This window comes from Xiphophorus couchianus, chromosome 8 (assembly GCF_001444195.1).
Source record: "Xiphophorus couchianus chromosome 8, X_couchianus-1.0, whole genome shotgun sequence".
NCBI lineage: Eukaryota > Metazoa > Chordata > Actinopteri > Cyprinodontiformes > Poeciliidae > Xiphophorus > Xiphophorus couchianus.
In genome coordinates, this window is record NC_040235.1 from 21,325,236 (window position 1) to 21,352,189 (window position 26,954).

The 26,954-nt window shown below is 38.0% G+C and overlaps 1 protein-coding gene across 3 annotated transcripts in view; it reads left to right on the forward strand.

Moving 5' to 3' along the window:
• Positions 1–11,987, forward strand: part of fibcd1b (fibrinogen C domain containing 1b) — a 156,305-nt gene extending 144,318 nt beyond the window's left edge. For all 3 annotated transcript variants that reach the window (XM_028024789.1, XM_028024787.1, XM_028024788.1), the window contains 2 exons: positions 3,538–3,717; positions 7,385–11,987. In XM_028024789.1, coding sequence (XP_027880590.1) covers positions 3,538–3,717; positions 7,385–7,650 — 446 coding nt within the window. In that variant the 3' untranslated portion in view covers positions 7,651–11,987. The remainder of the gene's footprint in view (positions 1–3,537; positions 3,718–7,384) is intronic.
• Positions 11,988–26,954: the final 14,967 nt, after the last annotated feature.

Here is a 26,954-nt window from a genome sequence, read left to right on the forward strand (position 1 = left end):
TTCAAGTTCAGCACTTTGATGAATTATACAGATAAATAACCATAAAAAACTGAAATTGCCTGCATAATTTTGTTCCTGTTTATTGTACAGTGCTGTGTCATTCCTAATGTGACATGATTCATAGAACTGCAGAATGGCAATCTGGAAAATCTTTTTTTTTTTATTATCATCAAGTCCTTTTTTTTTATTTCCTCCAAGTATAAATAAGAATCATTAAAGTAAAATTAAACATTTTAAACAGTTTTTCCCTCCTTCGGGAAGACAGCGTGCAATTATTTACCTCTTTGGGTTGTTTATTTTCAAACTGCAGGAATCATTGCTATGTATAATTTAAATTAGTCAAGTTTCTGGAAATTAATTATTGCTGTCAGATTTTTGTTTACCATTAGTAATGCACTGTAGGCTGCGAACAATAAATCAAGACAAATAACAACATGAAATTTGCCAGGAAAAAATATATATATATAGGTGAAACTTGATTACTCAGCTAAAAAAAATGTATATTAATTTTACTGAGCTTTTAGTTAATGCTGAACCAGTGCAGAAAGAGAGCAACAGGGTGTCCCCTATGGAGCAATCAGCATGTTAATACTGCAGCAAAACACCTTAAAATCCTCCCTTGCATTAGAGCTAATTTCAAATACGCTAACAATAGCATTTAATTAACGCACACTTACACCTGAGCATTAAGACTTTAAGCAGCAAAGTCTCTGTTGTTATTTCTCTTGTCTTCCTTTTTAATTATTCTGAATTGGCGTCTCGCTGAGATTCTCTGGGGCTTTAATTAGGAACTGAATTAAAGTTGTGTAAATACAGTTGGAACGCTGGAGAGTCTTTAAATAGAGCCGTGTTGCATCTGCAATTTCAGCTTCCCTTTTTTCTGGAAGAGAAAACATTCAAAGTCTTTTGAAGTTTTTCAAATCGCTGCGGGCTTCTTCTCCCCGAGGTGATCCAGCAGATTGATACCGTTATTTTTCTCTCCAACGTCGTTTGCGACACCAAAACTATTTCTGTAAATGGGACTTTTTTTTTGTTTTGTTTTGGGTTTTTTTGTTTCTCTAAAGCTGTGTGAAAATGCGCAAAATTTTGTTTGCACTCCTGCGTCTCCGCTTTCTCGTACGTTGATATACTTTTGCAAAGAAAGGAACTCGGAAGCGTCACGCATAAACTCACCTGCCCGTGGATGTGTTTAACGCCTGATCCTCCTACTCCGATTGTCTGATTTGCTTTGAAAACCAAGAGCATGAGATTTGCCTCCCGCTGGGCTGGATAAAATCCAAACTAAGTGCCTCGGCCCAGACTGCAGGCTTCTGCCTCGGAATAATAATGGGCTCTTTCAGATGTGTTTGTCATCAAATTAGCCCTCCACTTCAGACAAGGTGCTCTCAGAGAGCAGTTCTCGACAGTGATGGAATTCAAATTAGGCCGAGACCGTTTGAGCTTTTTAAGCTTGAAAAAAAGAGAGAGAGAGAGAATGAGTTTAATTTGCAGAGGTGATGCACACTGTAGGAGGTAAAACAAAGAATCACAGCGTTCGGGTTCATTGCGGCACTTTCCGTCCCGCGTTCCAGTTGCTCTTACAGCGATCTATAACTAAAGTTGAAGCTTTCCAAGATTAACGTGTGTGCTGTCAAGTAATGTTCTCCTGATCAAACGCTTATATTGAGTATTTCAGAAGTACATTACAGCCAGACTCTTTAGCACGTCCTGGAAACCTGATTCATTGTTAGTCTTCCTGCTTTGAATTTTTGTCTTTGAGACACCCAGGTAGAGTTCTTCCTGCCTCTCTCTGCTTGACATGCTATTCCTCTTTGATACCTTTGATCAACCCAGGAGGGGAAAAGTTGCCTTGAGAAGCACCATCACTCCAGCACAGCAGGGGGACACCTTGAGCAGGAGGGAGCGCGGAAGAAGGGATGGAAATTCCTGTTATCTTCCCCTCTGGCACAGTCTGTCTTGCAAGCACATGCTTTCTAAAAGGTTCAGCAATAATTGAAAGCGTAATTTGGAACTCAAAATAATTCACATGAAAGTGATGGGTATAAACAACTATCTTACCATGGGTAAAATATCTATGTACAGTGCTGAGAAAATATACAGTATTTGCCCGTTACAAATTTCGTCTCTGGGGCCAATAAATATTTCTGAACATTTTGATCCCAAAGATTTTTGAAAAAAAAAAAAAAAAACTTCTCAGGGCTGATGAGACAAAAGTGGAATGTTTTGGAAATCTTGTGTTTCGGCACAACCGCTTTTCATTTAAGACTTGGTGGGTTAGGATAGCCTTTTTTCTGTTAACAAATGAATATATTAATTTGAATATTGCAATCTGAATTGACTTAATTTGTTTTTGATGAGATGGTACCACTATTTCCCTGATGAAAATAGATTGTGAGTTTGAATCCTGGCCTGTGGTCTTGCTGAATGGAGTTCACATATAATTTGTGTGTGTAGGGTCTCTCTGGGTACTCCAGCTTCCTCCCACAGTCCACAAACTTGATTTTTAGGTACATTTGTCTCTCTAAATTGCCCTTTGGAATGTGTGCAACAAGGCAATACAAAGTGCTCCTGGGCACGGTTGTCACAGGAGAGACAATTGTGCCCAGGAGCACTTTGTATTGCCTTGTTGCTGAAAATGTGCTATATAAACAAAATTACCTTTACCTTTTTACCTGTGTGACCAGCCTCTCACCCAGTGTCCGCTGGAGATAGCCACCAGCTTTCCTTTTGAAACTTCGCAGACAAGTGGATGAATGGACGAATATTTCAGTTCTAATAATTCTTCACATTGGGAGCATCGCTGCTGAAGATACATGGCCACTAATAGAACACTGAAGAGAGGCAGATCGATCATCTTGCTGCATTGTGTTGGATCGCAAAGTTACATGAACGTAAACACACCGGCAATTCTTAAACATGGCCTTGTAGGCACAATTTGACTTCAAAGGTTTGAAAATTGCTTTGACCAAGATAGAATATTGAATTTAAGTCTGTGATGTGGGTTCAGTGCTTATGTTGGAAAAAATGTTAAAAAGTATACGGAAATTAGTAACAGAGTACAATGGGGGGCTTTTTTATTATTATTTGCACATATTAAAACAAGCAAACACCAAAACGGGTTAAACTTCCTTTGAAATGGTTGAACTTTGAAGACATTTGTATAAACTATAGATTCCTCTGATAGAACATGCACTGAAGGAGTTAAACTTTAAACTCAGAACCCATGCATCCCACTAAATGATGAACTCTGTTTAAAAAAAAAAAAAAGTCTCCATCTTCATTCCAAACAGCTGTGTGAGTGCATCACCTTTAAAAGGACTCTCTAATCTCGTTTCCGAAAGAAACCCAACACATGCAGAAGAAGGCTCTAAATGGGCAAAAATATATATCTTATTTCCAGAAAATGCATGGCGGTGAGACAGAGGACTGAAATAGCTTCAGATTGTCTGTGGAGAACAAGCAGGATACTTTGTAATGGATTGTTTTTGTCTGGGTGTCACTCCTTTTTTTTTGTTTGTTTTCTTTTCTCCCCTGCAGGGTTGAAGCAGATTCATGCCCTGTCCATCCAGGGGAACTATGAGCTGCGCATCGACTTGGAGGACTTTGAAAATAGCACAGCGTACGCCCATTACGGCACCTTCGGTGTGGGTCTCTTCTCGGTGGACCCTGATGATGATGGATACCCTTTGACGGTTGGAGACTATTCTGGCAACGCAGGTATGTACCGTACATACTGTAGGTTCTGATTTTCTTGCGAGATGTGCTGTGCTTTTGCTATGACTAGACTCTTCAAATATCTAGCGTTGTTGCTAAAACCAGAAGCAGGCGACACCTACAACCGGCTCCTCCTCCATTCTACCTTCAACTGTGATAGCAGTGCAGTATTTTTACAGCGCAGGAGGCGTGTCCACTGCTTAAGGAGTGCAGTGTCTTACACACACACACACACACACACACACAGAGAGAGAACGAGAGAGAGGGAGAGGTACAGAAAGTGGTGTTGTCTCTGCTCCCTAACCATCAGATCCAAGCCAGCTACCTGTCACCTTGATTAAATTACTGGCAATTAATTGCACAGCTTGACCTGCAGCGTAAACAAAAACCTGCCACTGAAATGAAGAAGCAATTTAAGGCACCTGTGGGGAGCACCGCTTCGAGAACACTGAGAGAACGGGGACAAATATGAGAGATGCAGAAGGGAGGAGTTGGGTTGGAAGGAAAAGCCAGAGGAAGCAGGTGTACCAAAAGATGAGCTGGGCTAAATAAAAACCCGGATAGTTCTGTCTATAGTGCCTTGCAAAACTGGCACTCCCAATAAAATAAAATCCCAATAAAATAAAATGGAACACATTTTATTAGGATTTTATCTAATGGATAGCTGTGAAGTGGAGGAAAATTATGCCTTGTTTTTAAAAATTGTTTCCAAATAAAACTCTGAGAAGTTGACCAGCATTTTTGTTCCATCCAACTTCATGCTGAACCTAGCATAACATTCATAAACTTTACTGATTACCTGTATAACTCGCCTAATATTTTGACTTTGATTCAAATATATACCTCTCCATCTGAGATCATCAAATCAAAACATTTTAGTGGCCTTCCAAACTCGCGACTGTGGAATGCAATGCCCAGTCCCACCTACAGAGTTCAGACTTTCAAAAAGCAACTAAAGACATTCCTACTTCTAGAATAAGACTTTTTGTTAAACCTGAGCTGTTACGACATTGCTGCCTATTATGTTGGCTTTACCCTTCTTTTCATTTGTGACCACTGTTTTTAATGCAGTCCATTTAAGCGAATTCAAGCTCCCAAGAGACCATGTTAGCTTCCCTCCAGGTTTTGCTGCTATTCTTATTAGGACCATGTACTGCTGCTGTCCTTCTCTGCCTGCTCTCCGATCAGCCAACAGGTGCTCATTTGCACTGTGAGCAGCTGGATCGTAATGGGCATCAGAGGAGGCTGCCGGCCCCCTCAAACCACCAAGGTGACACCCGGTGCCTTGTAAATGAGCCTTTAAGTACAACTGTTGTTTTTCCTCCTCTCCCTACGCCCTCTGGACATCAACCTGTTGTTGACACCACTGGGGGCTCTCCCATCTCCCCTTTGCTCCATTCACTAAATATTTTCCTCCCAACGCCAAAACGGATGGAAAACATGAATGCGAGGCGTGCCGTCAGGTTATTTTTTCCATCTCAGAGGGTTACCATAGTAATGCCAAATAGGGAGTGTGAACGGGGCAGAGCAAGAGGGAGGGTGGAGGAGTTTCACAGCCACAACCCGAGCAATTAAGCGCTGTTTGATGCCCTCTCTGGCTGTTAGTGATCACCCCGATGGCTGGTAAGCAGCCTTTCATTCGGCTCACAGCTTTGTCTGTCTTTTCACTTTCTAGCCCCCGATGTGAAGTCAGCTTTGGAAATAAAGGGGAGAAAAGAGATGAACGGAGCAGCGTGGGGGGAGTTCATTGCACATTATGAGCTCTTTGAACATCCATTTGCAAAAAGAAATCAAGAAAATTCTGGCTTACTGCTGCATCTCTGAGGACGTTTCTCTCATTTTACTTGTAAGTCTTTAAAAGCAGGGGCTTTTCAGAGCGGTTATCATCGTTGAGAAATTGCCGGCGAGAAATCTTTATGTGGTGGGACGATGTTTCCAGCTCAGCAATTTGATTGTGGGGATCAGACTTAGCATCTAGACCATGATTAAGGGCACTTGGCTGTGCCGCATCCCTGCAGTGGTCTTACATCACTGTCATAATCACAATCGTGGGCTGGAGAAAAGCGGGCCCTCTCATTGATTATGCTTTTAAAGCTTTTTGTACCAGCAGAAAGAGGGGGGGGGGAATGAAAGATGCCCGGAAGAATGAAATCAAGATATGACATTATGCCTCCGTTAAAACATTTACATCGAAAAATAAACATTAAAGCCTCTCCGAGTGCCACATATTCAGATGAAACCATCAAGCGTGTGTTATTAAAAGCCATAAAGGTCACAAACAAAAGTTTGATGAATTGGCTGCCAAGTGGCCTGACCTCCCGCTTCAGATAATGAGAAGAAAATATTCTTCAGAACAGTGGAGCTCTATTTTTATTTCTTTTATTCTGTTTACCCTAATGGGCAATTTATTATTTTGCCTATTTAAAATAACTGTGAATATATGCAATCAGAATGAGATCAAAGAAAACAGCAAAGCAATAAGCTTTGCAAATGAGAAAGAAGAAGCTCACTGCCTTATCTGCTGCATCTACTGGGCAGCTTTTTGTGAAAAAGCCTCAACATCAGAGCGTCAAGGAAAAACCAAACCCCAAATTGCCCAAAAATTGGAACCAAATCCTCCGGAATACACAGGTGTGACAACACCTTGTATTATTGAAATGGACAAAAGTAAAATTAGTGAATGAGACCAAAATGTAGCATTTTAGCATACATGCAAGATGCTTCTTTGCTTTGGAAAGCTAGTCAGAGGTGATAGGAAATTGATGTCTGTTAAATGAAACATCATTCTCCTCCAGGAGAATGGTTTTTGACAGAAAACCAAAAACCTCCTCCATGGTTTTTGACAAGATTGATGATGCAAATAAAAATGAGTGTTGAAGGATCCAACGGATTTGAAACCAGGATGGAGGTCACTCTTCCAGCACTACATACAGCCACTTGAAAAATGGAAGAGCTTAGACCAGTTTAAAACTGTCTAGTCAAAGCACAGACCTGAATTTTAACAGCAATCTCTGGAAACACTTAGAACCTGCTTTTTATAGTTTGACCAAGCTACTTTTCCTAAGATGTTGCAATGTGCAAAGTTGACAGACATAACCCAAAGAGTTGTAACTGCATTGCGGTAAAAAATATATACAGTACAGACCAAAAGTTTGGACACACCTTTTAATTCAATGAGTTTCCTTTATTTTCATGACTATTGACATTGTAGATTCACACTGAAGGCATCAAAACTATGAATAACACATGTGGAAATATGCACTAAACAAAAAAGTGTAAAACAACTGAAAATACCCCTTATATTCTAGCAACCTTTTGCTGTGATTACTGCTTTGCACACACTCTGCATTTTCTTGATGAGCTTCAAGAGGTCGTCACCTGAAATGGTTTTCACTTCATAGCTGTGCCCTGTCAGGTTAATAAGTGGGATGTCTTGCCTTATAAATAGTCATGAAAATAAAGAAAACCCATTGAATTAGAAAGGTGTGTCCACACTTTTGGTCTGTACTGTATTTTTGCGAAAAATTGTGAAAAATCTTCATCCGATTCCTTCCACTTTCCCTATTAAGGCTACTTTGCGTTTGCGTACCAAATAAGATCTGAATAAATTGACGTTTGTGGTGCTAACGTGACAAAATGTCAACAATCAAAACCTTCTGCTTGTGTTTAGGTGACTCTCTTCTGAAGCACAACGGCATGAAGTTCACCACCAAAGACAGGGACAACGACCACTCTGAGAACAACTGCGCCTCGTTCTACCACGGCGCCTGGTGGTACCGAAACTGCCACACATCCAACCTCAACGGCCAGTACCTGCGTGGCCAGCACACCTCCTACGCCGACGGCATCGAGTGGTCCTCCTGGACCGGCTGGCAGTATTCCCTCAAGTTCTCGGAGATGAAGATCCGTCCCACCCGTGACCCCGACAATAAATAAAACTCATAAAAAGGAGGAAGAGGAGAAGACGAGATGTTTTTGGATCATTCAGAAGAAATATATATATAAAAAACACAAACAAAAACATGGTTTTTGACTGATTGAATTACGTGTCTTCACATTGTTTATTATTTAAGTTTAGTTGACTGCAGTTGACTCCATAGCTTCCTCCTTCTTGCTCCCTCATGTCTGTTACTGCCATGATGCTTTCTTTATGGAAGATTCTAACCATGATGCCCGTAGTTTTTATATTTTACCTTATAAAACAGCAAAGTCCAGCCTTGAGCCCACAATCTACTTTGCCGTCTTTCCTCAGTCTAAAGCTGTGGTCCAAACCCGCTGCAGTATCATCATATTCTCTTGACTTTGACCCCCCCGCCCCTCCTCATCCCAAAACTTTAGGAGCTGTGGTTGGAGAGCGTTCAATCACATCTAATGGAACAAGTCCCTTCCCAAAATGCAGGCAGAAGATGCACATTCTTGGGTTTCATCTGCGTGAAGGGAAAGCTCACCGGTGCACTTTGATACATTTACATCCCTTATCTGTGTGAATGAGACCCAGCAGGGTCGTGGCAATGAGGCGCCCTTCCTCAAATAATGAGGGGGAAAAAGACAGAGAAGAGGAGGAAACGAGCTCACAGGAGTTAAATTGGCTGAAGGAAAAGGGGGACAGAGTGCATCAAAGGGGACGAAAGGCAAGCGAGGAGAGCATGAGGCGGCGTGAAAAGAATGAAAAACGAGCACAGACAAAGAAAAGAGACAACGGAGGATCTCGTTCGTCTGACTTGGGCCATTAGGGAGCATATTGGGCACTTTGTCTGATCTGCCTGCCAGCTGAGTACTGGCCAACCGATGCAACATCGCAGATGGAAGCACAGCACTTTTTGTGTCTGTTGCGTGTGTGTAGGTGTGTTTGCGCGGATGGTCGTGTGTGTGCACGTCTCTGGCTGAAAGACAAACAGACAAAGCTCTCTCTAAGACTCTCAGTTTCCTGTCAGGAAGTCAGAAGAGTGACTGGACTGAGCACAATGTAAAGCACATGCATGGCTGGCACACCTTCGCTCCGTTCACATACGTGTCAGATTTAAGAGAAGAAAAGTCGTGTCAGATCAGGTTTATAAAGAAATGGAACGATTCCACATTCCCAACTCATCAGACTGTCCTCTCGTTTTCAGGTGTTCAATATGAGATTTCTTTTCCAAATTTATTTTGCGAGTGTAGCTGGTTTTCTGCCGTCATGCAAACGTAGAAAAAAATTGATTATCAAAGGGAAAAAAATCTTTTCCTATTGGCTGTTTTTTTCTTTCTTTTTTTTTGAGTTCAAGTTCTTCAGTTTCTCGAGGCAAAAGTCAAAATTGCCTCACGCTAGAATGAAAAACCAGAGATGGGGGGGGGGGGAGGGGGTAAAAATACAAAGCCATCACATTGGTGAAAAATTGTGCAATCGCTGCCCCGTATTTTTTTATTTTTATTTTCTTTTAAGCACTGTCAATCCTGTTGAAGCTCTTTTTTGGATGATGTAAGAAAACTTTAAGATATCTGTAGATTCTACTGTACAGCGTGTATGACTTTCAGAGCATGTGAAACATTTCTTACTATGCGAAAACACAACGAGAGAGAACATGGACTTTAGAAAATCCAGCTGTGACAAAGAAAGAACTTTTCCTCCTCCTCCCCATGGTTGGCGGTGGGGACTACTGATCTGAAGGCTGAGCACAAGGAAAGATGAGGGTGGTGATTATCCCTCAAACACATGCTTTTTTTTTTCCTTCTTCTTTTGTGAAAGAACAAAGCAAAGGCACGTTTCAATATTTGGGAACATTAGCGGCCTCGCGGGACACTTGCGACCTTCTACTTATCTGGATTCTCTTCTTTTGGACAGCAAGACTGGATTGAGTCTTTGAATGTGCGCTGAGTTTCATGTGTAGCACCAAGCAATGTTGCGCTGAATACCTCCGACGCTGGACCAGCTGTGAGTGTCTCCGGACGCCGCGCCCCGTGCTTTCTGCGGCAAAATCGGCTGCATACGGCACGTAAAAAGCTACCCAGTCGCGACTCGGTGGACAGCTGGCCCCTTTTTTTCATCATCAAAAGCACAGACACTCGTGTTATAAAAAAGAAACAAATACTGAAAAAAAAAACAGATGTTATTATGGCACAGAGTTTGAGGACTGATTTTAAGTTTGTAAAATAAGGCACATAAAGAGAGGGAACTGGACTGCGAGTGTGAATGTAAACAAATAGGCGTGTGTGTGTGTGAATGTTTGTTTCTCTGCTTGACAGAGCATGTGTGTTTGCATTTGTTGTGTGTCTGTGCATAGACATGAGAAAGAGCATCTAAGTGAATTTGAATATCCTTGGAAAGTCAATTTTCTTTCAGTTGTACAATTTTGAAAGAAAAGACTCATATTTTATAGATTTAATGGCCACAGAGTGACATAACGATGTTAGTGTAAATTTTGATCAAAATGGCTGACGGCTAATGAAAACCCACAATTCAATTTATCATAAAACTACAATATTACATGAGACTAATGAGAATATTTATGTTTGAAAGAAATTTGGCCCTACTTAAAAGTATGCCCATATTGTACAGTCACATTCAGTAAGTTAAAATATTATTGAAAAGTATATTTATGTAACTCAACCCACTAATTCGAATACATCATGACATAATTACACTTAAAGTGATGTTTCCATGTCTGTTTCGGTCAGTTATGTTTTTTTTGTGTGTTTTTTTTTTTTTTTTTGACAGGTAATGAAAACACATTTGAGACCACAATATTACATCAGACCAATAAAAAATAAATAAATAAAAAAATACATCCTTAAAACATATTTTCAAAGGGCACTTTTGCTTTTAATTCAACAAATCTTATTGGAATGCATATTATTATGATTTTGTAGCCCCGGGAATTACTTAGCCTCACAGGACACAATAACTGGGGTTCTTAATGTGCAGTATATTTTATTTCCAGTTGAGACAGATTAAACAAAGCTGTCTTGTATTGTACTTTTGTTCAAAAATCTGAACATATGTGCACCAAACATTAAGTAACTACTGTTGCAATGTGGCAATCTCTAAAATAACAGAGAAAATGCACAAAAAAAGAAAGTACAATATAAAAAAGACAAGGAAAGAAATACAGCAGTGGCCTCTGGCTGCACAAACAAAACACAGAGAGCTGCATTACACCGCACTGATTTAGGGCACATGGAATTGTAATATGACTTATTTTATCAACACTTACATTCCACAGTAACATCTCAGTTCACTATTAATACTGGAGCACATCGATGTTCAGACATCTTATTGTCACGTTCAGGAAATGGCCGCCCTGCACCGCACATACAGGTTCCCTGAACCATCGATTTTCTGCCAAATCTGCCTCCCGCTGATAAAACACGCGCAGTTCACATCCAAGTTCAACCACGTCGCATAGCAACACAGGAAGAAAACAAGATGCATTTCCTGCCCCGTCTTGGGCAACAGCAATCACCTCGAAACACTGCTCTCTGGTGGTCAAAATGTGCAGCACCCGAGACCAACTACCTGCACATATTTAAATGTGAAAAAACCCAATAAAATGACATAACTGAACCAAAATAATTCAATAGCATTGCTACTGTAATATAAAAGAAACCCAACACTTTGAAACAGTACACTCATTCAACCAAAATTTACCGCCCCGCTACAATTGTATCTGCACTCAATACGTGGCAAGGCCTCTTTTTGCATGAATTACTGCGTCAATGCAGCGTGTCATGCAATGGATCATCCTGCGGTTCTGTTGAGGTTTTAAACAAGCCAAGGTTCCTTTAATCTCAGCCTTCAACTTGTCTGCATTGTTAGCTTAGTGTGTCTTATCTTCTTCTTGGCGACACTCCATAAATCCAGATGAGTTTGCACAGTGATGCCATTGTAATTAAAGGAGCTGTCGGTCCTTTTGATGGTTTTAGCAGGTGGGTTAATCAGGTATTGGTAATTGAATGTGAAAAGGATTAGAAAATGATTATATGAAATTATTACCAACCACAGGCCAACAGCCAATTTAAAGAAAGGAGAGGGTTTGTTTACTTCTTTCTTCTCTATTTAAAGATTATTAGTGGTATGCTCAGAACAAATTGGTGCACTTTTTCCTTTCTCACAACTTTCTATTAATACGACTGAAAACAACTCTATTAACAGCCTGTTTAAAATAAATAAATAAATAAATAAATAAATAACCATTTATATCTTATGCTTCTGGTGGAGGATGTCCTTACTGTCTGCTCAACAACTATCAGTTCAGCAGTCTTTGCCATTATTGGGTAGAGGATAACATTATACATAATTTTAAAAAAATAATTATTAGTCCTACGTAACATTCCATTGCAATTAATAACAAAAGAAACAGAAATGTCAGACATTTCATTGAATCTTTGAAATGTACCCCTCTGTGTAATGAATCTATATGAGTTTTTGCTTTTCAAATTGAATCGCTGTAACAAATCAACTTTTCAATTATTATTCTAATTCACCGCGTTGCACCTGTAGGCACATGCTTTGGTTTACACATGCCGATGTGCATGAGCCAGACCAGAGACGAGAGCGGGAGGTGGAGTATGTCCCAGCGTGGCGTAATGTGACGCTTCTGTCTGACTAGCCTCCCTCTGCTGTTTGTGTTGATAACAGAGAGATTTACATTATTATATTGACCTATTAGTTATTGTGATTGTGAACGCCACCTACTGGTTGCCGTGCTGAACTGCGCCTGTACCTTTGAACCCCCAGCCCCTGTGAACCCGCTCCCCGACATGTTGTGTACACTGTATATGTTACTGCTATGTTCCCCCTTGTTATTTACATGTGCAGACAGCTATTATTTGCCACGCCCTGATCTGTTTTTGTTGTGCGAATGCCTTTATAGTCACTTTCCCTCTCCGCTAGCTGCTCCTGCAGCTTGCTAAGTCTCCAATGGAAGAGGAGATGAAAGAGTGGAATCAGAAGCTCCAATCAATCCAAGTCATCCTGCTCATTACAGAGCATCAATGCCCTCCCCCTGGTGCCCAAACCTTCTATATTTCTTAGTGTGTTCCTACTTAATTGCCTTAGCCTCTGCTGCCAGCCCCACCCTCCCAGCCCATCTCCTAAATTTTCTGTTTATTTCCTCCCACCCTCTCTAATGCTGTGTTTTTTCTCCCGTGCCCACCTCCATTATCCAGCCCCCTTTCCCTCCATCCTCCGTTTCCTTCATTCCCAGCGCAGAACTAACTATGTTTTCTCTTTCTGTTTTTTTTTTTTTTGGTGACGTAAAATAGATTGTTTTTGCTGAATCTTGATACTGTGTTTTAATGTTCTTGTCGACATTTAATAAACATTCACATTTTATAATTGGGGAACAGCATGTGTTTTCTTTTCAGTCTCTCTTCATGTCTGTGCCTATTTGAATGCATTTGGGTTTTAGGTTTTTTTTTTTGTTTTTTGTTTTTTTAAACTAAGCTAGCTAGCACATCTAAATAAAATATTTTTCAAATAAAAAAATGTTGATGGGCATTTTTGGCGTGATAAACTTCAACTGGGGTTAATTAAACTTGTCAAAACCTAAGAAGAATATCTCTGTAACTCTTAATTGTTCAGCTGAACCATTAAAACTTTCCAATAATGTGCTTAGAATGTGTTTTTGTTTTGTTGATCTACCTGTGTGAGACCGTTATCAAGATTAATCTGTAGTTATTCAGGAGAAATGATTAACTTCCATTTAGTTATCTCTTAAATCATGTGCCACCGTAATAGCTCTATAAATCTAATTTCTCCCAGCTGGTGTGTAGCAGTGTTTTTCTACTTTTTTCTAAGCAAGATCTAGGGATTTTATCATAAAGTCATTGTAATTTAAAAAAGGTCATCCTTTTTCATTTCTATGATGTCTAAGTATAGCACAAAACAACAATTTATGTGATCTGTATGTTCTAAAAATATGTAAATCTTACTTTAAGTGTACAAAAATGCATTACAGAGGCGAAAATGTCCATGTTTATTTAAATAGATCATAGCAGAAGTGGAAAAACTGTATTTAACAAAACAAAGTACCCTTGCTACTTGCTAATAAAGTAGATAGCAGTCAGGTCCTCCTAATCAAACCAAATTCTGATGATAATTTGATTATTTGCAACCTTAAGGATTTCTATATAGTCAGGAGCTATGGCAAAATGCTGGACTAGAAAGAAAGTTTTGTTTTAACACAATAACAGAAGGAATAAAATGCATGTCTATGCATTTTTAAAGAATATGGTCGTCCATCAACGTTAGGACTTTAAAGCATAAAGCTTCCAAACAATTTTGAGTTTGTCATTCTGCCATGAGGAAGATTGTTAACCAGATGAAACCATTTAATGGAAGCTTTTATCTTTTTAAAAGTGAAAACACCATCAAATTTACCATAAAACCACCCATTGCAAAGCATCAAAATTGCAAACAAAGAGTTCTGGCTCATATCCTATAGACCTGATTCAGTGTCTTTAACATCAAGTTGGACAATTGGAAAAAAATAAATGCGTAAACTATGGATTGATGAGGATTAAACGCAGCATACTAGCTGTCTAGAACGGTGTTGAAAGGCTGATGATATTGCATCTGTTGTGTTCATAGACAACACAGGCAATCAGTAAAAAAAAGAAGAAATGATTCCACAAGTTTGGAGTGGAAGGAAACAGTATGGGCATCGACTGCTATCAACCACAAGACTTCTGATACAATGTCATATGCATAAGAGTAAAATAGAGATCCTCTGCCATAATGCATGACACAGTGTGCTCCACAACAGCATGTGAGACTGATAAAGTAATAAAGAATACCCCTCTAAGTTATCAATACTAAAAGGGGTTCTACAAACTGCTTATCATGGGATGCTTTTAGTTTTCCTATTTTGGTTTTTTGTTTATTAAATAACGAAAGTATGTGTAATTTTTTTTTACCCCTCCAGGGGGTCTTTTGTGGGCTCTGGTGTCCCTTATATGAAAGGGACACCTTATATGTCCCTTTCATATAGGGACATATAAGGTGTGTCCCTATATGTCCCTACATAGGGACATATATGCGTGCATGTGTAATTTATCTAAGTCTTCACATTTGAGATTGTGTTCAAGATACACTGAGGAGTGTGTGTTTTAGATATCCTATTACAACTATCTAAAATCAGCTAATGAAACAGATTCATTGCTTATGTCATTTGCTTATGCATTCCATAAATTGACATCACTCCTAGTTGCTGCTTAGGAGCATATGTTTTTAAGAGATACCATTAAGTGCTGTTAATTAAGATGTGCAGGAAGACTTAATACATACAGTTTTAATGCATTTTAAGAGTCAAAGAGACAGTCTTGCCTCAGTCTTGGTGGCAAAAGTAACTGTGTGACTCAGTTTATATTGTGTAAAGTAAAATAAAACAGCTTATATTAAATACATCACATAGAAAATATAAGAAATGCATCTAGTGACACGTAGAACCTCATTTGTACAATGTGGTTTAGCACTTTTTTCACTGAAACAAGCAGAATGTTTTCTAAACCAAATTAGCTTTCACATAGACATACTTTGAAGCATATCTTACATAAACACATATGTTTGTGTCCTAAATCCATATACTTTTGCTGTGAAAGTATAGGCACATATGTAATAAATATGCATTAGTTTTCTGTTCAGGAAGAAATTTTTATATTTTATTTTCTCTTTTACACCTGTGGCTATGGCGTTGGCAATGAATGACTTAAATGAAATGCCATAATTCCACAGCTGTTTAGTTTTCACTTCCAGCTTGACTGATTTTATTACTTTTACTGCCCCAGTTAACTCTATTTATTGCTTTCTGTGCGTTTTGTTTTTCGATCCTTCACCCTTCCTCGCTGATGCATTATATAGCTGCTTCGGAGTGCTATTTGGAGTAAAACTTCACACACTTTAGACTAGAGACCTTCCTGTAATTATCTCTCTGAAAGTAAATACGATTAATGTAGCGGTGAACATCCGATAATAACTAATGTTTGACATCCCTCAACTGATAACCCTGCTGTTTTGAAAATCCTCCGCCACAATGTGACCTGTCACAGATAGCATTTGAAGTCTGCTCGGGGTTGAAAGCAAGCCTGCTAAGCTGCATCCACTAATTGTCTTGAAGGCGTGTGAGTCATGGCTGGTCGGGTGTGTTTGTGTCTGTGCGTGAGAGTGTTGCAGGAGTCATGCCAGCCATGTGATCTAGCTCTTAATTCAGAGTTCAAAAGATGGCAAATGATGGTAATGATTGAATCCGTATCTCTTGAGAGCCACTAGACGCTCAAGGCATTCCAGTCAAACCTTGACACTCTGCTTTCTGCCAGTGCAGTCTATTCATTCTTTCCAAGTGTACTGAATTGGCAGCCAAAACAGTGTTTAGTTATTTTCAGAGCTATGCTAAGTTGTTTTTTGAAATTGCATTAAACTCCTCACACACAAATGCACATAGGGGTGAGTGGGGTAAAGATGAGCCATTTTCCATATTTAAGATCACTACATCAAGGCAACTTTAGTTTGGTCACTAACTGACATATCTGCATATATTTCAGGATGTTTTGCAGTCAGAACAAGTGTAAACATAACTGTTTTTTTTTTTTTTTTAGCATGTCCAAAAAACGTTGTCTGATGTATCAACTTATTTCATGTATGGGGTAAGTTGAGTCATATTCCTAAATTTTCTCTTTCTCCCTTAGCATACCCAATCCATCCTCCGCCCAACTCACCTCCTCCTATACCTGAAACAAAAGTCAGTTTTTTTTGTTATACACAATTCCTCATTTCTAACATTTTTGTTGTTGTTTCAAATTACTGCTAAGCAGGTGTTTAGTAAAGAAAAAAAGAAAGAATGCTTTTTTAGTGGGCTTGGAAAGCAAACATTAACATTTGGAAAGAAAGTTCTAAAACTGAATAGTTGGCAAGTTGAGATTCGATGACATGCCAGTGGCTCAACTTACCCCAAAGCTACCATTTCAGCTTTATTTGTGCCCGCAGATAAAATTCGACACTTTTCTCTTTGTTTCATGGCCTCATGTTCTAACTCGTAGCACCACCGATACATAAGACACATTTTTAAATATTTATTGTGGTCTACACACAATTCTTATGAAACGTACAGTAGACTAAACTCACTGTTAAGAGTAGAAAATGTATTTTGTTTTCTTTGTTTTTCTTAAGAAATAAATTTCTAACAACTTCACCAATGTGGTTTTTACATTCACAGACTTCAAAATGATGCCTCCCTCTGTTTGGACACATGATCAACGATTTTTGATTTTTAGCTGATTGCAATAAGCACATGAAATAAGTGCAAAACCTGATTTCTCAAAAAGTCACTTTTAATGACTACTGTAGTTCTGACGCTATAATGACAAGCACCTTTAGCACTTGGTGTAGCAAGCCTCCACTACTATGACCTGTTGCAAACTTATGGCAGGACAGCACCTTCTAGCTTAATTTCAATCTGTAGAGACTCACACGGAGAAAAAGCAGCAGTTAAAAAGTTTTATTGACCCGAAGTTCTTTGGCGCTTTGGCTGGAGCGGAGCAACAATCTAGTGGGCTACATTTCTGATTAACATTAGGCTAGTTCTCAACTATGAAGGTGTTCTGTTCACCTTATTTCTTCGGTTTATGCAGACGTACCACTGATCAACAGGACCACACGTATTTTTTAGTCACTCCACAGATCTAAATTTCAAATCCTCTTTGGCTTGTTTATTTAGTTGTGAGTCAGCTGGAGAAGAGTTTACTTTTGGTTTTGGTTAGTATTGTTTAACATCGTGGGAGTTGTGGCAAGCAGCTCCTCAGCATTTAGTAAGTTTTTTTTTTTTTTTTTTTTTACACATCTCACCGTCTGGACTCACTAAGTCTTGCTGCAGGTTTTTGCAATAGTTCAAAGCTTTTTGTTGTTGATTACTTTGTCTCCCTGCCATTGCCAGGCAGTGCAGAAGCTGCTATGTTAAACTCTCAAACTTCTTTCTGTACCGAGAAACATTTTTGCTCTTTGATATTTTTTATGTCATTTTTTTATTGAACAAGCCTTTGATCTCACATCTATATCACTTTACCTTATTTCTAATACAAAAAGATACTATTAAGAGTGCAGAAGTACAAGGAGAGGTGGATAAGAGTAGGCAAACGTCTCCATGAGGGAGCTTTCACAATCTGTTAGACTTGGGTTTGGTTTGATTGTTTTTTATTATATTGTTCCATCTTATATTGGATTTTATTTGATTTTTGTTTTTTTCTTTGGCTAGTAGTGTCATTTTTGCCTCATTTCCTCTATTTCCTGCTCTTGTACACCTGTTTTCCATCAGCTCATTTACTCACCTGTGTAACATCCAGTAATCAAATCTCCACTATAAACACTATAAGATTCAGTCACTTGAATGCATTACCTCCTTTTGTCCTCAATCTGATTTACCTTCTCTGTTCTGTTATTAAATCATACTTTTCGTCATCGTCCCAGGTTCCTCATCTCAGCACTTGGGTCCAAGTAGCCATACGCCATTGCATTATTACTCACATAAAAGCAAAGGAAAAATAAATATTCAGAAAAACTACTCCTAAAAGCAAATTTTGTCCAAAAAGTTAGTCAAGCAAATCTTCTACCCACTTTAGAGTTTGAGATGTTCTATTGGTGGATGTTGAAATATTTTAGGTGCAACTGCAACACTATTTTGTTAACCTTATTTTTTTGAATGCACAAAATGTTGCGCATTCAAACTCACCCAGGAAGAGGTCAAGAAAGTTGATAAATCTTGCAACGTGCCAGCTGGTTTGCAACAGTGAAATGAGCAAAAGTACGATTTTTACTGCTGTGAAAGATCCCATACATTTTTGACACTTGAAAGCATCAAACTTCAATACAAACACACACACACGTGCACGCCCACACTGAATATGTACAACAAAGCATCGGCAGACTATTGTTTCTGTTAATATGGGAGGAGGATGACACCAATCCTTTTTTTATCCAATACGGCTCCACGGGGAGTTGAAGTTGACCTCACATGGTTAAAACTCAGACTCCTTGTGTTGTAAATCTGTCTCACACTTCAGTGGCTTCTGAAAATGAATACCTTGTACTAGTTAATGCTCCAGACACTATAGCATATGTAATTTAATTTTCACCTGCCCCAGATTTACAGACGTGAAAATTTTAGTTACATTCCGTCCAGAGTTGTGCTACCCCAGATCATTTGAAATAAAATGTTTTTAGATCTTTTTGTGTTATGCATTACATTGTTTTGTCTTAGTACTGTAACTTCGTACTGTAACTTAGTGCTGAACCAAAGTTCAGCTGTAACCGAGCCAGAAAAAAAAGGAGAAATGATGTGCAAAAGGAACATAAATCAATGCCCCCATTGATGTTTATAGCGCAAAAAAAACAAAAAAACAACAGCGAACATGTACTGTGTGAACCAGGCCTTTACATCATAAATTCTACATGAACATGAGCACTGTTTTTGTTTTATCTCTATTTTGGAAAAGGTTTTTTTTCTTTTTTAAATATAAGTGTGTGTCTCCAAAAACCTCTGTGGACAGGAGTTCCAAATACAACAGAAATAATTTTCCTTTGCTAAATATCCTTGTTGGTATCAACGAGACATTAACACCGTAATGCAGTCACAGAGACATCCTGGTGAGTAGGTGTGAAGTGGTGTGAGTAGCATTTTATTACAATGCAGTAGTCATTTGCTGGTAACACCAATGCATTTCACATTATTTAGGCAAAAGAAATGAAGCACTTTATCTGTGGTGGCTGAAGAGACAGAGCTGTTCTTGGAAAGTGAATGATTTTATGAAAAACAAGGGTGAACCAAAGTAGAATCCAGTGAGGGATGACTGGAAATAGGAGGATTAAGTAGTGGGGAGTAGATTACTGACAAGATTATGGGAAACAGGCTGAGAAAGAAGAGATAAGTAAACCAAAGGGATGAATGCTTAACACAATCTAAAGGGAATGTGGATAGAATATACAAGAATAAACTAAGAGTTAAACACAAGGAATAAACTAAAGGAAACTCTAAGCAGAATAAAAAATAAAATAAATAAATACATACTTAGAATGTTATTTGGAAGAAACCTTCAGAAAACCCCAAGCAACCAATGATCATGACAAATTTGTTTTTCTTGCAATATCATGGAAAGCTTAAAAACTCAAGTATTGCCAAAGCGTTGGAGCACAAGCACATTTGTGAAGATCCAAAAGACAAACACTAGATGCTGATGTACACTTTAAATAAAATATGTGTTCCATGTGTGTTGCATGAAATTAATTTTGTGCAAAATGTGTCCTCTGTCCCTCTTTGAAAAATTGTCTTCTCATTATTTCATGAAGCTCCATTAAAAATTCAACTAATGCTAAGTGGAGATTGCTGTAGCCCCTCTAGTGATTAGTCTGATCTCTGACTCACTTAATTCAAAAGGTCACATTTTTACGACACTGGGATATTTAAGCGCGTACCGCTTGGTTTTACTGGGAGACGCAGCAACCACCATTAGTGGGATGAAAATGCCACTTTGGTTGCATTAGGAATGTAAGTGGTTTTAGGGAAACCTGCAGCAATAGTTTAGAAGGGGTTTCCTTGATTCTGTAAACCCTTTTTAAAGTGCGGTGCTTCCTTTCCTTTTAAAACATTGAGCTGTGGTTCCTGATTGGTTGTTCAGTCCTCACATGTGTGGGTCATCTCTACGGTTTGGGTGAGGCAACAAACATGCATTAAAAGCTTTGCCCCACCAACCTACAAGCATGAAACCTTATGGGGTTTTTTTTGTTGTTTTTTTTATTTGTTCAAATGACACAAGTTGTTGTGAGTTTAAGATGTATGTTGTGAGGATTGACTTGACATACTTCACTCCTCATTTTGTGTGTGTGACCCATAAAGAACCCAAGTATGATCAGAAAGGCACTAAGTGTTTCCTATTTTGCCATGTGTGCTAGTGCAATGTGTATTTGTAACATGAGTCTAAAGGACTTCAAGAAGATTTTATGGAACATCACAATTCCTCACATCTTTGATGTTTAAGTTGCTTATGTTAATTAATTAATTTTGCATCGCTGTCTTGTATTTATTTATTTATTTGAATTTTCAACTGAATTTCTAGGAAAGGCAATTTATTGCTCCAAACAATTTATCCTCTTATTTGATTAATAGGATTAATCAAATAGTCCTATTAATTTAGTTTTTCTTTGAGTTTTGCTTTCAGTTTCAAGCTTCCAGCATGCCGAGGTGAGTAGAGCATATGGATAACATTGTGCGATATTTAGTTATATTATTAAAAGGGTCATTGTTTCAACATCTGAGTAGCAGTGTTAATTTATTTTACCATTGCTGCACATAGAATATTTACTGTAGCCTAAATTGTATTGTTATGAACAGTGCTATTGGGTTAAATTGATTAAAATATCCATGTTTGTACATTTCAACATCAAGATAATAGAGGTGACTGCATATAGAGATATCTATGTACGTAGGTTGTTTCACACTGTTTATTTATCTGTTGCTGTTGTTGGCTTTCCTATTTGCTAAATTGTTTAAGAGGCATTAGCCATGCATCCCTTTTTAACATGTCAGCCGAGTAACCAGCCAGATTACTGCAGAACCATGAAAACCAAATAAACCCATGCTCACCTGACTAAAATTGTATTAGTTCTGGTAGAGCACACACGTTATGGTTTTTTGCTCATCTAAGTGCTAATGACAACAGAAACCCGTCTCCATCTCTCGTTATTAAAAAGAGACACGGCTAACAGTCATATGTGCTCTGACTGTTCCTGCTGCACTTATTCGGATGCAAGGCAAAGCTTTACCTTCACACCCCCGACCTTTAATCTGATAAGGACCATCCACTGGCTCCGACGCAGATAATGCAGCTGCCCTGGCTTCACTTCATGAACACCCATGGGGGGATTTGCATTACAGCCTGCTTACATCTTCACGTCTCTTAAAAGGCAGGAGACGGCTTACTGCAAAGCCATGAATGTCAAATGGAAAACTATAAGGATCTGTTGCTGTGATAGGTGTTATCGTTAATTTGTTTCCGGTTGAATTTAATGCATAATATTGCGTGCAATCTTTAGTCAATGGCAGTGTCGTAGCATGAAACCCACACTGTAAATCTTCACAACCAAAACTAATTATTCTGTTGAACATATGGCATAGACCTCCGCCGCAATATTGAAAGTGAAATATGCCGCTCTACACATTTAGTGGTAGCCCTGGTGAACACCTGTAGAAAGTCTAAAAATTTATTCGTCTTTGCATTCTTTAACACTGGCGGTAATATAAATGTGGAGCCTCGTCCAGTTTGTCACAGTTTCAGTTATTTTAATTATTGTTTATTTGAGTAGTCTTTCTTTCTGCCATTTCCTAAAGATCAACATATATTTGCATAATATGATTAGCATGTGTTCCCACCTTCTCCCGGCTGAAAAATGGCATAGATACATCGCTGTGTAATTCACACTCAGTTTATACCTCAAGATGTCTTTGTTTGGTAGTAGAAACTTTACGAGACACTGATCAAATTAAAAATGTATTCATTTTAAAAAGTTTCTGTCACATTTAGTTTACAGGAATTATTAAAGGTGCGAGACAGTTGTGGCAGTGGAAAGCAATTATTTGTAAAGGTTATTTATCCTCCCTGGTTAATGTAAAAATGCTAATTTATTGTGAGGCCTTTTATGCGTCGCCACTCCTCATTCCTCCATTCTTTTCAAAAATGTTATAAATGTTTTGATAAGTGTGCTTTGCATAATTTTCTACAGAGCCAAAGAATGGAAACAATTTGCAAAGAAATTCATACTTGGTTACAACTTATAACGACTTATTTTTTTTAGTTGATTACTTTGACACAGGTATTAAGTTTTGATTGTAATAATTTGCTAGGTAAATGATTTTCTTTTAATTATGAAGTAGTGGATGACAGAAAAGGTGGTTGCTTAAGATGCATTTAGTCTCCATCTGAAATTTAAACTTTGAAGTAGAGAAGATATAAAGCACTTTATCTGTGTTTTAGTTCAAACTTCTAAGACCAATGTATTTTACTAAGTAAGACGCAAAAATAATCAGGCTAACAATGCAGGCAAAGAACAATGTTTTAGATTTCACACTTGCAAACACAACTGCAAACTCCCTACTGTACTAATTTATGTGTAAAGAAATTATTTAAATACATTGTTGCTTATGCTTTTGCTAGCACTAACGTTTATATACCAGGTAGCCATTTTGGATTTTGAGATTGGATTTGATGAGAAACCTCAGATTTTCCCTATCAAGTTTCTGACCTCTAGGGACATTTCACTTCATTCTTCCAACTCTTGGAAGTCCTTACTTTTATATAAAATTCAAAATAGATTCTAAAATCAATCATGTAATGCATATAAATAGAGAAAGTTTTAGCTCTGCAACTACTTCTTCCCCTTGTTTAGACGTTAGGAGGTTAAGACGTATCAAAACAAACTGAATAGTCTTGTTTTCAAAAAGTCTATGTAGAGGTAGTCTATATTCAAGTCCAAATTTTTCTTCAAAAGCTGACATTTTTAATTTGAGTACATTAGTCAAAGCATTATGTATCTTTCGCGCTGCTTATTTATTTATTGTTTGTTACAAAATCATGCTCAGGTCTGCCTCTGAATAGTCTTGAGCTCCGACAATGGATACAAAAGAGAAACATGGTGAAGAAAATTTGAAAAAAACTCATTACGTCTAAACGCATCTTTGTTCTCATATTTCCTTCTGGATGTTTTCCGTTAAAGTCTTCAAAGAACGACTCCTCCAGCTTTTTCCAATGCGATTACCGCTATTGCGACGGTAAAAGTTTTATTTTCCTAGCAGCAGGGTGCATCCATTTACTGCGGAGCACTTTTAGCCTTGAATAACCGCTGAACGATAATTATGCCAGTTCTCCTCATTTTCTTCATGTGTGATCTGTAACTGATTGCCAACACAGTTTATAATGACCGTTGAGTAGCTGCTGTGCCTTTTAAACAGAACATGCTGGGTCTGTATTTTCTGAAAAATAAAATTCACTTTTTAGCCATAAAGCAAATAAAAATTTTAGAAGGGGTACTGCGTGTCTTTGTGTGTGTGTGTGTGTGTGTGTGTGTGTGTGTGTGTGTGTGTGTGTGTGTGTGTGTGCCTGTAAGGTTTTTGCTAGAGTCCAAAAAAAGTTTCCAATACTTGTGCATGAAACCAAAAAGCTGTAGCCAAAAACCTTGAAGAGAGCATTTATTAACTGAGAGAGGACATCACTCTGATTCCGGCTGTGTTTTCATTTATTTGCTGCTCCATGAACGCAGCATGACAAGCAGTAAAACTCGCTCCCTCCACCAATCTATGTACTTGCCAGAAAATTGTTAGTGGTTAGTTGTCGCATTTGTAAGTTAGAGGCGGTAAATGTTCAGATTTTTCTGATTGTTTGGATTTTCAGCTCAAATCCAGTGATCAGCCAGCATGGGTCTTAGCCCAATAGCACAAGAACATAATGGAGATTCAAAGCACAGCTAAAGAAGAGGAGGAACTGACAAATCAGTATTTTTGTGCGATAATGTCTGCACTAATACATTTGAAGACTGTTTTTGACAACTTGTTGGATGTATGCCATGAAAAAAAAAGCCAATTCTGGAAAACGTATGTCAATATATGCAAGATATCCCTAATGATATGAGCAATAATCAAAGGTATACTTAACTTTATCTTCAGTTTTTTTCTCTCTCTCTCCCTGCAGTCGCTCTGTGTTCTCAGGAAAAGCCATAAATGAAGCTGCAGCTTCCATTAGCTGTATGCACTCGATTTTTCTTTTTTTAAACTTGCCCTGGGCTAATGCTATTATGTCTTGACAACTTGTAGAAACAACACAGTTCATTATTACTTTGTCTAAAATGCCACTCTAAAAAAAAAGGTTCCTAACATAACGGCTTTCATCTTTTTTAATCAGGCAAAACTTTGTTTCAATCTGAAAGTTGCAGACACATTTGTCCAGATTCCTGATAATGCTGTCAAAACAAAATGATCGGTCACTTTTATCTTTATCACATTTCCATATCTGATGAACTACCAATAAAGGATCTTCTTGTGTGACTGTGGAATCAGGGCCTTTCATCGTGCCACAACCTTTCGGAGTCAGAGGAATAATTTCAATGTGTGTGATGGAGCAGTGGCACAGAGTTGCTGGAATGATTAGCTGAAGCAGCAGTCACTCCCTGCCTCTCCTCACACCTTTGATATTCTGCAGTCGGTTGTGATCAGCTTTCAACTGCTCACGTTTGTAAATGTACTTGAGATCTGAAGTTTCTTTATTCTCTGCAGTACTTTGGCGAAGCCCCCCCGACATGTCAAGACCAAAATTAGAATGATAATGTGGGGAGAAAACATGAGTAAGTTGACGAAATACTGAAGCAACAGTGCGCCTGCCTGGTTTAGAGTGGTGTTACCTGACAAAAAAATCTTTCTTCAAAAATCAGAATCAGAAAAGCATGACCCTCCAGTTTTCGATCCGACTGGCTATTTTTGAATTCTTGACAGCTTTTTAGCAGCACCGTCAGTTTTGAAAAGGGGGGATTGGAGCCCCTGTAAATTTAAAAAAACATCGTTGTAGTTCTATATTGACTCAACAGCATATTTTATCACAAAGGGCAAAACAGCAGTGCATTGCAGAAAGCATGTTTCGGGTTATTTACTTAATCATTGTCTTTTTTTTTTTGTCTTTTTTTTATTTTAGAAAACAGATTAAAGTAGCTGACTTTTAAGCTTTTTAAGCTTTTAGAACCAGTTTAGTTCAAAGTCCAGAAAGACAAGAAAGTTTCCCGATCTGTAATTGTAGAACTAAACTGGCTCTTAAAACTTTAAAATATGCAACTGACATACACTTACATAGTAAGTAAGAAATAAGATAATCCATTAAATATTCAATTCTTTCAACAAGAAAGGTCACATGCTGATGCCTAGTCTTTATTTTTATTATCTTGAAAATAAAATAAATAAATAAATAAATGTGAAAGGTCACATGCTGATGCCTAGTCTTTATTTTTATTATCTTGAAAATAAAATAAATAAATAAATAAATGTGAAAGGTCACATGCTGATGCCTAGTCTTTATTTTTATTATCTTGAAAATAAAATAAATAAATAAATAAATGTGAAAGGTCACATGCTGATGTCTAGTCTTTATTTTTATTATCTTGAAAATAAAATAAATAAATGTGAAAGGTCACATGCTGATGTCTAGTCTTTATTTTTATTATCTTGAAAATAAAATAAATAAATGTGAAAGGTCACATGCTGATGTCTAGTCTTTATTTTTATTATCTTGAAAATAAAATAAATAAATAAATAAATGTGAAAGGTCACATGCTGATGTCTAGTCTTTATTTTTATTATCTTGAAAATAAATAAATAAATTTACTTAAGTAAAAATGAATTTAATCTTATTCATTAAAAATGTATGTTCAAACTAAAAAAAATAATTGTAGGGTTGCTTTTACACCAGTGGACAATCTCTTTGCCATAATGCAAATGGTATTATTGAACTCTAAAAGGTAAAAAAATAAAAAATTATATATATATATATACTTTTCCATTAGACACTGCACACTAAAGCATAACCTCCACCTTTAATTTCAAAAATATGTTTTCATTTTAAGTGTTTGTTTTTTTGCAAAACTGTTTGTCTTGTGTGTCCTTGCAGCTGAAAGGAGCAAACCATCCCTGACCCAGTTGCTGAACATCCAACTGAACCTTTTCAATAGAAGAGGTTGAGACAGCGTGTCCCTGACAATCAGGCATGCAGCTGGAGCTGGAAACCTTTTGTGACGGTCCAGCTTTGGCAGCCGCCGTGACGATCCCTCGCGCTCGCACCAAGGGTAACACTGCGACAGAGGGGGGAATCATAGTCATCCATTTAAAAGGAGAGTTCAGACTTGAAAAGTGACTGAGGAGAGCAGATGGATGCAGGAAGAAAGAGCTGCGCATTTTTAAAGGAAGGCGAGATCTTGAGCAGAGTTCGGTTTACTGCAGGTAAAAAAGAAAAAGAAAAAAACTCATGTCACAGCGTTTCAGTGAAAATGGATACTGGGATTTCTGAATACACTGAGGAAAATAAAATGATAACAGTTACAATACAATCACTTCTTAAGACCAATGCCATTATTATAAACTTAAAGATGGCAACCAAAGGCCAAGCTAAACAATCTCTGATGTTTATTTAAATTGCTGCAACTAAAATAAGGACTCCTACTTATTTTTTGTGAAATTAGCTTGCTTGAAACTCTG